This window comes from Barbus barbus (assembly GCF_936440315.1).
Source record: "Barbus barbus genome assembly, chromosome: 24".
NCBI lineage: Eukaryota > Metazoa > Chordata > Actinopteri > Cypriniformes > Cyprinidae > Barbus > Barbus barbus.
This window is the reverse complement of record NC_136752.1, coordinates 29,027,595-29,040,140: the sequence shown is the minus strand read 5'-3', so window position 1 is coordinate 29,040,140 and position 12,546 is coordinate 29,027,595. Positions and strand designations below refer to the sequence as shown.

At 36.7% G+C, this 12,546-nt stretch overlaps 1 protein-coding gene across 1 annotated transcript; it reads left to right on the top strand.

Annotated features, from left to right (window-relative positions):
• Window positions 1–8,717: 8,717 nt before the first annotated feature.
• On the top strand, window positions 8,718–11,062 carry LOC306843762 (proteasome assembly chaperone 4-like). The gene is made up of 3 exons (XM_079375416.1): window positions 8,718–8,979; window positions 10,195–10,270; window positions 10,419–11,062. The coding sequence occupies exons 1-3, from the start codon at window positions 8,788–8,790 to the stop codon at window positions 10,538–10,540; spliced, it is 390 nt and encodes a 129-aa protein (XP_079231542.1). The 5' UTR covers window positions 8,718–8,787; the 3' UTR covers window positions 10,541–11,062.
• The last annotated feature ends 1,484 nt before the right edge of the window (window positions 11,063–12,546 follow it).

Sequence of the window (12,546 nt, the reverse complement as noted above, 5' to 3'; positions counted from 1 at the left end):
GTTTGATCATCCAGCAGGTGAAAATACTGCATTTAATCACATAAAAGTAAGAGAAAGATCTCAAAAAAATAAAGTACTGATTTTCAAAGAGTTGCGATAGAAGAACCATTTATGGTTCTCCAAAGAACCTTTCAGTGAAAAGTCCTTAGAAGAACCATTTTTTGTTAGTACTCTATTGTTGGCATTGATGGCTCCATGGAACATTTCCATTGGGCAAAATTCTTGATAGTGAAAGATGGTTTTTAAAAAGAAAGAAAACCATGGTTCTAAGAGCTGTTTACTGAAAGGTTCTTTGGGGAACCAAAAATGGTTCTTCTGTAGCATCGCTGCGAAAACTCCAGTTTGGAACCTTTATAATTTAAGAGTGTGAGAAAAACATTCTGAAGAACGTTTTATGGAATGTAAAGACTATATGGACGTTAAATGTTCTTCATTGGAACCATCAAACACTAAAGCAGTGGTCTCGAGCTCAATTCCTGGAGAGCCACAGCTCTGCAGAGTTTAGCTCCAAATCACACCTGCTTGGAAGTTTCTAGTGATGCTGAAGAGCTTGATTCACTGGATCAGGTGTGTTTGATTAGGGTTGGAGCTAAACTGTGCAGAGCTGTGGCCTTCCAGGAATTGAGTTTGAGACCAGTGCACTAAAGGTTCTTTATTGGAATTTTTGGTTCCATAAAGAAACTATAACATCCATGGAACCTTTCAATTCCACAAAAGGTTCTTTATAATGGAAAACATTCTTTAGATTATTAAAATGTTCTTCACACAAAGGAAAAAAAAGGTTCTTCTGAGAATTGATTGCTGAAAGGTTCTCGGGGAACCAAAATTGTTCTTCTATGTCATTGAAAACCCTCTTTTGGGACCTTTATTATTGACTATGTAGCTTTATTTTTGTAGCAGTGCTCTAGAAGAACCAATTTTTGATTCCCCAAAGAACCTTTCAATGAACAGAACATTTTGAAAAACCCTTTTCCACTCTTTTATGGAATATAAAGATTCTATGGATGTTAAGAGTTCTTCATGGAACCATCGATGCCAATAAAGAACCTTTAAGGGTGTTTGCTGGTTGCACGAAGAACTCGAGAATCTCAAAAAAGTTCTCAAAATCACAATCTTTTCCTCATTTCTGTATGTTCATCATTGCTTATGTGATTCATGTGAGCATATAAACATAAAACAGTCATACAGATGCTAATGGGCATTTTTGGGACCTAATTTGACCCCTGCAGGCCTGTGGCATTGATTTAAGTGCACCAACAGCAGTGTGCACTTGACCAGATGAACTCTCACCAATGCACCATCAGATCTGCTGCAAACCAAGCAATTGCAATGTCAACAGGTCGTGCTGCTAAATTCAACCGTTTTGCCCAGCAACAGAGCCCTTTGCCCCCCTCGGTCCTCAAATCCAACAACAGCTGCTGCCATATTCTTTCACACATGCCAAAAAAAACACACACAGGCTTTTCTCATTTGAACTGAAAGAAAAACCGGAAAACCAAAAGTTACTAAAAGAGTTCAACACCTTGTCCCAAAAGCAAGAAACAGTAAATGTCCTAATCAAATATGCTGTGTTAGAGGAAGCTAGAAGCTCTGTACCTTGGACAGATGTTCTCAGGGCTGAGTTTGGCCTTCAATAAGGGACCTTAGAGACAGGTTAAACACTATAAAAGCAAATCAGACTTCATATGATGAATGCAAGTGCATGCATTGGATGTCAGTTGGGGTTTAGGTTATTAGTGAAAAATATTTTAAGCATTATCTAAGAAACCACAGCACAATGCACAGGCCTTATACTCTAAAATGTTTTATACATATTGTAGCACAATCTACTAAACACTTTCCCCCAAATGATTATCTACATATACAAATATATTAAATTGCCATGCATGAAATATTGAAATATGTGTGTGTGCATGCATTTATATGTGATTATGTGCGTGTGTGTGTAATATATTACAGTATAGATGTGTATATATATAGCCTATATAAATATGTATATATAACACATTTTTGTACATATGTCATGCACTTGTATATCCTAAAACCTGTCAATTTTGTATTATATGAGTAAATGTAAAAGAGAGACGTGTTTTTTTTTTTTATTACAAAAACATACAGATTTTTGTATGTATATATATAGTTTTAATAAAGTTGCATGTATAAGTAAATATGGGCTATATTGTTCACAGGTTGCAACGTAGGCTAATACCATAAAAAATTTGGCTATTTAAAAAAAACTAAATCATTATATAGATTTTAACACGCACATACATGTTATATGTTATAAACTAAGTGTCAGAACCCTCTCGGGCACAAGGAGCGCAGAGACAAGGAGATTCCAATTAGTGATCTTTGAGATCCACATACAGACGAGGAGCGACGAACATTGATGACGTTCAGAGGCAGGGAAACACAGGGCTTATGAACACAGGGAAATCAACGAGGAAGAACAGAAACAGGTGCGGGGCAATTAAACGCAGGGCTGGGAACAAATCAACTCATGATGACAGGGAACGAGGACAGGAACAGGAAGGCCAAATATGGACACGAGAGGAGGGGGAAACAAGACACAGGACTGACACTAAGTATGTGAAAATTATATATTGCCTTATAACATATGTAACATGGCAATATCACATATGGGGCAATATATGCCATATTACATTTCCACATGGGATAAATGATTTAAATGTTTTATTTAGTGTAAATAGTACAAAAAGTGCTAAAAAATCATCCTAACATCCATGTTTCTTTATTGCCTACAGTACAAAGCCAATTAAAAACAGAAGCATCCAACCAGAAGTGCAAATAGCAATGGAAGAATATACAAAAGCATTAATTTAGCACGAGGTTGTGACTAACCAAGAAAAATATTGTTAATTGAGAAATGTTGGATTAAAATAAAAAGAATGCAAAATAGAAGCATTTGATGAGTGTACTGTTTGCGAAGCTGTCATTGCACGTGTCATGTTGTGGTGCTCAGGTTGTGCTGACGGCTGTTATTCACATTGGAGATTGTGAAAATATCACAAAAATCCCCTTCAATTCCCCATGCACTCTCTGCAATACATGCACTTCAACACAGAGATGTAAACATTCCTCTGTCCTGTCTGTGAATGATCGCTCTCGGGGGACGCTGAAGGGGCCAGAGGCTCGATCAGGGACGGCCCCTCAGATCCCAGCACCTGCGGACAGACGCTTTCAGCAGATGATGGTTAATGAAACCCAGCATAGACCAGCGTGACGCTGTGGCCTTGAGCCACTGGAAGTGAAACACTCTTATCGACTTTTCCAGAGCTTTATCTGTGCTTTCACATGTGCATCAAACACATTCTGATTCAAGACACAAGAGCTCCTAATACTGCAAACACAGAAACAGAAACATATTTTTCTTTCCATTTACAGTAAATAACTGTCAAATATAATGTATAGTGTAATAATAATACTAATAATATCACATAATAAAAATACTACTACTACTAATATGTATTATTATTATTATTATTATTATTATTGTAATGATGGCAATAATAATAATACAAAATCCAGTTTAGATCATATTAGTGGTCAAATGATTAATCGTGATTAATCGCATCCAAAATAAAAGGTTTTGTTTATGTGTGTCTACTGTGTATATTTATTATGTATATATAAATACACACTCATACAGTATATATTTTGAAAATGTTTACAGGTATATATTTATTTTTATATAATATATATATATATATATATATATATATATATATATATATATATATTTAATATACAAATATAACATATTTTTCTTAAATATATACATGCATGTGCCTGTATTTATATATAGGCTACATAATAAATAGGCTACACAGTATACACATATATTATGTAAACAAAAACTTTTATTTTGGATGTGATTAATAGTTTGACAGCACTAGATAATATATTGTCATTTATTATTGCTTATTAATAATAATACAAAATCTAGTCTAAACTAAAATTAATATTGTAAATTTTGTAACATATATAGGATGTTTTATTATTATATACAGAAATTTTTATTATTTGATCAAAATGTAGTAATTCAGTAGTCTGATATTGGTAAGGACATGTCACTACCTTGAAAATCATAACAAGTGATGTCCAACTTGGTCCTCTCCTTAAACATTGAAGAGGTCAAACAACAGATTAATGAGTTCATCCAAATTTCACAAAAAGCTTATGGATGTGATTATAATATAATTTAGACACTGAAATGAGTTGCTGTTTTTGTCTCTTCTGAAGAAGATTCATTCACTTGTTTTGCACCCACAGATTTTTTTTAATGTTCATCTGATCTAATTTTGTGACTTTTCTTTCTGTTTTACAGATGTTTCCTTTTGTTGCACTACTCTAAAGAGAACATAGGAAAATATAACTTAATTCATGTGTTTCCTGCTAGCTAAATGTCACTTAGGTACATAAACAGAAATCTGGCTCTAAACGTCTCTTTTCTTTACTCAAAAGTTGATGAATACATGGAAACTAATACAGTTGTGTTAATCCTAAAGCAGTGAAAACTGCATCTCTATATTCATCCTATGTGTCGTCTTAATGTGAAAAATCATGGTTATAGTTGAACAATGGTTTTGCTACACTAGCCATAGTTTAATCATATGGGCAGTAAAAGTGTGGTTAGGCATATACAAAAAAAAATGAATCAAAAGATTTGCGAACCCGCTCCAAAGTCCTGAAGTGAATCAAATGATTTGCGATCCGAAACAGTGAATCATTTTGCGACGCAATGGAGTTTCGAAACTCTAAAACCTTGTAATAACACTGCAAGTTCATTTCAGCTGCTGAAATCAGATTATTTTCTCATCTAAAGATATAAAATCATCACAGTGATATTTTATATAAACAGGAAAAATATTCGCATTCATTTGTGTGGAATCTGCAGAAGATTCTGTAACGGGGCGAACAAGACGTGAGACGTGTGGATCCAAGTGCAAGCTTTTATTTACAGGCATGGTCAATAACAGGCAGGGTCGAACAAACAGCAAACAGGTATAGAGAGGGCAAGACAGAAGAGTACTCAAGTAAACAGGCGTGGTCAGCGATCGGCGTACAATATCCAAGGGGCTTGACAGAAGGGGTAATCCAGGTACGAGAGCAATAATCCAATCGAGGTGAGTCCGAATGGCAAGGCAAAAGGGTAAATCCAGAAAACATGGGCAGGAGTCAAAACACAAGAGAACACACAAGGTAAAGCAAGGCAAGTCTATGACTATGACTTGGGCTCCGTAGAGTAGCTATCGCTATGAGAGTGATAAACGCAATACAATACTCGGCAGAGAGGAAGAGGAAGTCCATGGTTTATGTAGGGTGTGTGATCAGTGCAATCAGCTGTGTGTGTCATCAGTGCAATGGATGATGAGAATTGTAGTCAGAGGTGGCGTGCAACAGTTAGTGAGGTGCAAGAGTCCATGTGGTGAGCGAGTGACCTCTGGTGGTGAGTTAACGGAAGTTCATAGACCAGATTCATGACATAGCCCCTCCCCCCAAGGAGCGGCTTCCAGACACTCCTATACAATCCAGGAGGGCGGTGGAGCGGAGGCGGAACAGGGGGAGGGCCAGGTCCACGTGGAAGTGGAGTGGCCGGGGACCGAGGCAGAGTCGGTACAGCAGGAAGCCAGGGCGGAGTCCACGGAACTGGAGCCCACCAGGGCAGAGCAGAATATCTCCACGACAGAGAAGGCGGAGGAGAAGACCACCATGGCAGAGCAGATGACCACCAGACCTGAGCAGAGGAAGCAGAAGACCACCACAGCGGAGCAGAAGGCCACCAGAGCCAGACAGCCGACCTCCACGGTGGAGCAGACAGAGCAGAAGCCCACCAGTGCGGAGCAGACGAAGCAGAAGACCACCACGGCGGAGCAGATGACCATCAGAGCCAGACAGCTGACCTCCACGGTGGAGCAGACAGAGCAGAAGCCCACCAGTGCGGAGCAGTCAGGGCAGAAGACCTCCACGGCGGAGCAGACAGGGCAGAAGACCTCCACGGCGGAGCAGACAGGGCAGGAGAGCACCATGACGGATCAGGAGAGCACCACGACGAATCAGGAGAGCACCATGGCGGATCAGGAGAGCACCACAGCGGATCAGGAGAGCACCACAGCGGATCAGGAGAGCACCACGACGGATCAGGAACCCACAGCAGAGATTGGAGCCTAGGGAAAACTGAGACACATGAGATAGACATAGCATTTTCGGTCTCAAGAACCGAGGCAGGGAACATAAATAGTTCATCTATAGTTTCCCCGGTGACAACGGAGCGGGCAGGCACTTCAGTGACTGAAGTATGACAGACAGACAGGTCATAATTAAATGCATTGGTTGGAATGGGATTAGCAGATAGTTCACAATCATGGGCATTGACAGGGTCTGTAGTAGACAGTTCATTAATGGTCTCTTTGAAAATGACAGGGTTAACAGGGCATACAGAGGGTTCATTAAAGTTTTCCATGGCAGTGATAGGGTTAATGGGACAGATATGGGGGTGCATTTATATTTTCTGAGTTCAAGACAGACAGTTCCGGTTTAGATTCCTGGACAGAGACAGGCAAGACAGACAGTTTGAAATCTGACACATTATTTAAGGCGAGACGGTTCTGCAGCAGTTGCCGCCACCTCTGTAGGTTCTACAGTGGTAAACTCCGGACACAGAGAGAGTTCAGTAATGGTCTCTTTGACCGCAACACGACAGGCTGAGAGTACATTGCTGGGCGCCATCACCATACAAGGAGCTGAAGCGAGCACCGCCACTTCAGGAGGTTCTGCAGCATGTGCCACCACCTCTGGAGACATCACAGTGGACGTCGCCACCACGGGCAGTTCGAGTGTCGAACAGGGGAATTAGTGCTGGAGCAGGAGGGTTAAAGTAAGTGGGTTTGGGGATACCAGCTGCAAGTGCAGGCACCAGCGGTGCATCCCTCACACTGGAAACCAGACTGGGAAATCGAAGCACTGACCTTAAATATCTGGGTGTGATGGACAGGACGTAACAAGACTCTGGACGATCAGCTGTGATGTGACGTGGTTCTGGATGGTTAGCGGTGACGTGAAGAGACTCTGGAGGGTCAGCGGAGACATGAAGCGACTCTGGAAGGTCGGCGGAGACGTGACTTGCCTTGTGAAGATTAATTGTGACGTGGTGTGACTCTGGATGACCAGCTGAGACGTGGTGTGACTCTGGATGACCAGCTGAGACGTGGTGTGACTCTGGATGATCAGCTGAGACGAGAAGAGATTCTGGAAGATCAGCGGAGACGTGACTTTACTCGTGACGATCAACGGTGACTTCACTTAGCTCATAACAATCAACGATGGCTTGGCTTAACTCACGACGATCAACTGTGGCTTGGCTTGACTTACGAAAATCAACTAGTTTTTCCTGATTGTCTGTTTTCTGATCACCTGCCTGTCTTGGATTGCTCTCTCGTCTTGCCGGTCGGACTCTGTTTGCCCCTGAATGGATTATTACTGTGTACCCGGATTATCTCTCTTTGCCTTGTCCTGTTGGATACTGTTCGCTGGAGACTGATCACGTCTGTCCTTGGATTACACTTTTGTCTTGCCTACGCCATACCTGTTGTTGTTGTCGACCCATGCCTGTTTCATGACCATGACTATCAATAAAGCTTTGCATATGGATCCACATGCTTCCTCTGTTCATTCCGTTACATGTTGCTATAAAATTAGAGACACAACACCCTAGAATATCATTATATGCCTAAACATTAAGATGGCATTGATATGTTCATTGACATAAATACTTACTTTTGAGAGATGAGCTAAAGATTTTGAGTAAGTTACAGGCTTTTGCAAGTAATCCATTGTGTGGTGCTGTTTGTACGAATTGTTTTGAGAAATGCACATATTTCTTTGCAAATATTAAGAATAAAGATTAGAGACATGCACCAAAGCGACTGAGAAAACTGTATTGTTTATTCAATTACAGTTTTTCTCAGTCACTTTGGTGCATTTCTCGAATCATCCTTAATATTTGCAAAGAAGTATGTGCATTTCTCAAAACAATTCGTACAAACAGCACCACACAATGGATTTCCTGCAAAAGCCTGTAACTTACTCAAAATCTTTAGCTCATCTCTCAAAAGCCATCAGAATGAAAGGTCCGTGTGTCATTGTTCACAAACAAGATAGTCCAAATGCTTAGTCTTTGAAGGTTCACGAGATGCACCTTTGAGCTATTTCAGAGAACTGGTTTATAATTGGTTGATCTATATTCTCTTCATTAGTGAAAGACAAGATTCACTTGCACAATTCATGGCAAATTTACAAAAAGTCTAATAGAGATGTCTAGAAAATATGAAACTAGATCAACCATTTTGCATTTAATGACTTATACGATGAACTAATGACTAGATGTTTAGAGGGGCACAGAGAACTATGATATTAGCTATTGAAAATGACAAATGTACTTAATCATTTGCATGAATGCACCAAAGCAATCGCAACTTGTTCAAAAGAATGAGAAACTGCTTTTATGATGTGCACAAGAGACTAGATAATGAGGAGATTGAAAAAACGTAATTTCTGATCTGGGAAATGCACCAAAGCGGCTGAGAAAACTGTAGTGTTTTTCAATTCAAATAAACCCATCACTGTGTTGTTGAGGTCGCTCTCGCGCCAGACCGGATGGTGGCGCTGCAGTCTCTCAGCGAGCGGAAGTCAGGAAGAGATGCGTGTTTTTACTTTCATTTCGAGGTTTCTGCGTTCACTGACCGGTGTGTGAAGCTGTGTATCGGGATGGACACTGTGCTGACCGGTGACTGCGGTGCTCAGGTGCCCGTGGAGCCCATCACGGTCCATGATTTCTCGGAGAAGATTCTGGAGCAGCTCGTTCATTTCCATGTGATGAAGCTGAGCGGCGGGTTTTTCCTCTGGATCGGGTCTAGCCCGGTTCTGTCCAGTCTGGCCCTGGCCCTCAACAGTAAATATGTGAGTCCTGCATATATATATATATAATTCACATCATAATCATACTCGTATATACTGTGTTTACATGTAGTAACATGGTACTTTTTGGTTAGTTTGGTATGTTGTTGATAGTGTATGGTAAACTTCTGATGAATCAGTGGTTTGTTTATTGTTTGTTTTTGTTTATTACTTGTTGATTATTATTTATTTATTTATTATTGTATATTAAGATTTTGAATTAGCTTTCATTATTGTATTTTCAATTTCTTTTAATTAATTGATTTAGAAATTAATTAAATTATTTTTTAAGTGTTATTCATTTTATTATCAGAGGTAGACAGATTACATTTTTCAAGTGTCTGTATCAGAGTGTTTTACTTTACTTCACAACATCCCAAAGCATAATATTGTATAAGTATCAATTTATTAATTTAATAATTCGAACATAATGTATGTAAATAAATCACTTAAATTAACTGTCATATTTAAAGATGTTTATTTAATTCGTGTTTTTATATGTAGTTTAATAAATCAATACATTTAAATGTATATAAATAAAAAGGCAAATTTAAAACTTTAATTCATGTTTTAAATCGTGGATTAATAAAATAATAAAAAAGTACATTACTTTTTGCTTTTTACATTACATAATGTTTCATATTAAATATAATTTAATACTTAATTGCATTAGAAATCTAATATAATTCTTTTTTTTTTTTTTTGCCAAGGCAACATTTCTAATTGTTTCAAGTTTTTAATGTAATATTTATAATTAGTTTTAGCTTTATTTCAGTTAACAAATCAATAGTTTTAGTTAACTACACAAATTTAGTATTTCTGTTTCGCTTTAAATTATTTCTATTTCAGTTTTGGTCATTTTAATACTTCAACTTACGTATTTTAGTGATTTTTTAAAAAAATAAAATATTAATATTTTATTTCAGCTTTATTTCAATTAACAAAAATTTTTTTGATAGCTTTATTATTATTATTATTATTTTTTTTAATTTTTTTTTTACAATAACACGAGTTGCTGGAAGTCCCTACTTCATTTTAATTTAAAGCAATACATTTTTTTTGTCTTGTTAGCAATCATTTTGTTACCGTCATTGATTTAAAATGCACATTATGATAATATAATCTCTTGGATTAGTTCTATATTAAAGCTGAAGGTTCACAAATGAAAGTAAGTGTTTCCTGCAGCTCATATTTTGTGTTTGTTGTTTTTTTTCCCAGGATTCAGTGCCTCTGTCCACTCTGGTTCTGGGAGACACGTCAGACACGACACCAAGCTCTCTTGCACAGAGACTCAGTAAGACCTGCTTTAACTGATCAGACCATCGTTGTCATCAAATCCGAATGTTTACAACAAAACTGTGCCAGAGCTGCTTAAAAAACTGGATGTTGACAAACCTAGTGTTCACCTAGTTAAGTGCATTTATTTTTCTCTTTCTTTTCAGCAAAGAAGACAAAGAAACAGGTATTTGTAAGCTACAATTTACCCGTGACGGACTCAAATCTAGCGCTGCTGGTGGAGAACAGAATCAAAAAGGAGATGGAGCTTCATCATGACAAGTTTTAAACATTTTCTGTTTTACCTTTTTGGGTTTTTTTTGTACATAGCTCAATAAATCTAAAGCAAAAAGTATTCAGTTGTAACACTATTATTTTGTGTGGTACGTATCCAGTTATGAGCCAAATTCATGAAGGTTATAGCAAAGACAAACGGTCAATTTCCAGTCCTTGAAGTCATGGGAAATAATTATTATATTACAATCCTTAAACGTTTATGCAATACTATTCTGTAATAGAAAAAATTGCTATGTGTGAGTATTCACAAAAGACATATTGTTCAGAAGGTGTAGAAACTCTGCAAGCTTGTTTCTGCCATAGGATATAAAATAAAAAAGGTACATGTATTTTTTATCTCACAATTCTGAGAGAAAAGTCAGAATTACAAGATATGATTATGAAGTGAAGTAAAATTCAAAATTAATAGAACAATAAAGCTGAAAAAAAATATTAGCTATGTTACAATTGCAAGAAAAAAAAATGTATTGTAAGATTAAAAATTAACTTTTTTTAAATATGAAGTGACAATTGCAAAAAAAGAGTCTGATTGCTGAGATGTCAAAATTAATAAAAAAATAATGAAAACTTTATTAGCTAAAAGTTACGATTGCAAGAAAAAAATCAGAATTGTAAGATAAAAAAATTAACTTTTTTTACAATTCAAAATATTTTTTTTATTCCATCAGAATTGTGAGATATAATCTCATAATATAAACAACTGCGAGTTTATAACTAACTAATAATTGTGAGAAAGTCGCTGTTTTTATTCCGTAGCAGAAACAAGCTTCCATAAAACCCTGTTATTAAAATATGAGCAACAAAATATACTGTATTAAAATCGGTATTTATTTACAAATGCAATGTCTTCAAATGGACTATTAACATGTATGAAATTCTCCTTTAATCCTAATCGTCAAAATGACACGTCAAATACAGAAAAATACACAGATGCTTTACAATGTTTCAGTCTCCTGCGTTTGAGCGCATCTCATTAATGCGTGTCCAGGTCATGTTTCATGCCAAATCCAAAATGAATTTTTTATTTTTTAAATACTTAAGATTTCATTGCATCATGACACATTTTATTTATAATTTTTTGGTTTTGTCTTGTAATGCATACCTACAAGGGTGCTTGACAAATGTAAATAATTTTTTTTCACATTAAAATAATATTTGTAGTCCTAAAAATAGGCTTAATTTTCTTTAAGAAAAATATACTTGGTCATTTATTTTTGTCATTTTTGGGGTGAAATATGACCTGGAATTGTTTATTTTGTGAGATTGACTCACATGTGCTCTTACGATGTGCTTTAATCAGTATTTGAAGCATTATGCAGTGCTTTAATGTTTACAGAAAAGGTGAATATTGATTCTGTGCTTATTTCTGATTATTCACTATTACACCTGCCATTAGGAAGTGAAATTACAACTTATATTCAGAGATATATATATATCCCAGAATCCTGTATAAACACACACACAATACCTGCAATCACTGTTTGTTCATTAACATCCTGGTATACGGTTAGAGACTGTTTTGTTCTTAATTAGGTTTCTTATTCAGTAGTTTGAGGATAAACAGGAGCTCTGTGATGTTCAAGTTACTCCACTGCTACTCTACACATTAATAGTAATTGCTAAATATACATGAAAACAATCAGCAGCCCTTCTAGCGGTCGTTCTCCACGTCAGCCAGAGTTCACATTTATGAAACAAGTCAGCCCGGGTCACATTTCAAACCAAAAGTAAAAATAAATTCATAAAATGAAGCCTGTTTCTGCACTGTGACATTATTTTCATTTTCTCCCCTCCTGCCAAATCTCATTAACACAATGCAATAAAAAAATCTTATTATTGTAATGCATCTGCATGTTATACTTTTTGTTTTTATTACTCTAATGATTGTCATTAAATTCTCATTACTTTAATACAATGATATTTTTACTTATTAGCATTTAAAATCTAAAAAAAGGGTTGATGCTAAATATCTTTTTTTTTTCATCTACATTGTATTTC

What these genes read in the sequence shown, in the direction of transcription:
- LOC306843762 (XM_079375416.1), top strand. Translation starts at nt 8,788, where the DNA reads ATGGACACTGTGCTGACCGGTGACTGCGGTGCTCAGGTGCCCGTGGAG. An exon ending in TGGCCCTCAACAGTAAATAT is followed by an intron (nt 8,980 to 10,194) that starts GTGAGTCCTGCA and finishes TTTTTTTCCCAG; the next exon opens with GATTCAGTGCCTCTGTCCAC. An exon ending in CTCTCTTGCACAGAGACTCA is followed by an intron (nt 10,271 to 10,418) that starts GTAAGACCTGCT and finishes CTTTCTTTTCAG; the next exon opens with CAAAGAAGACAAAGAAACAG.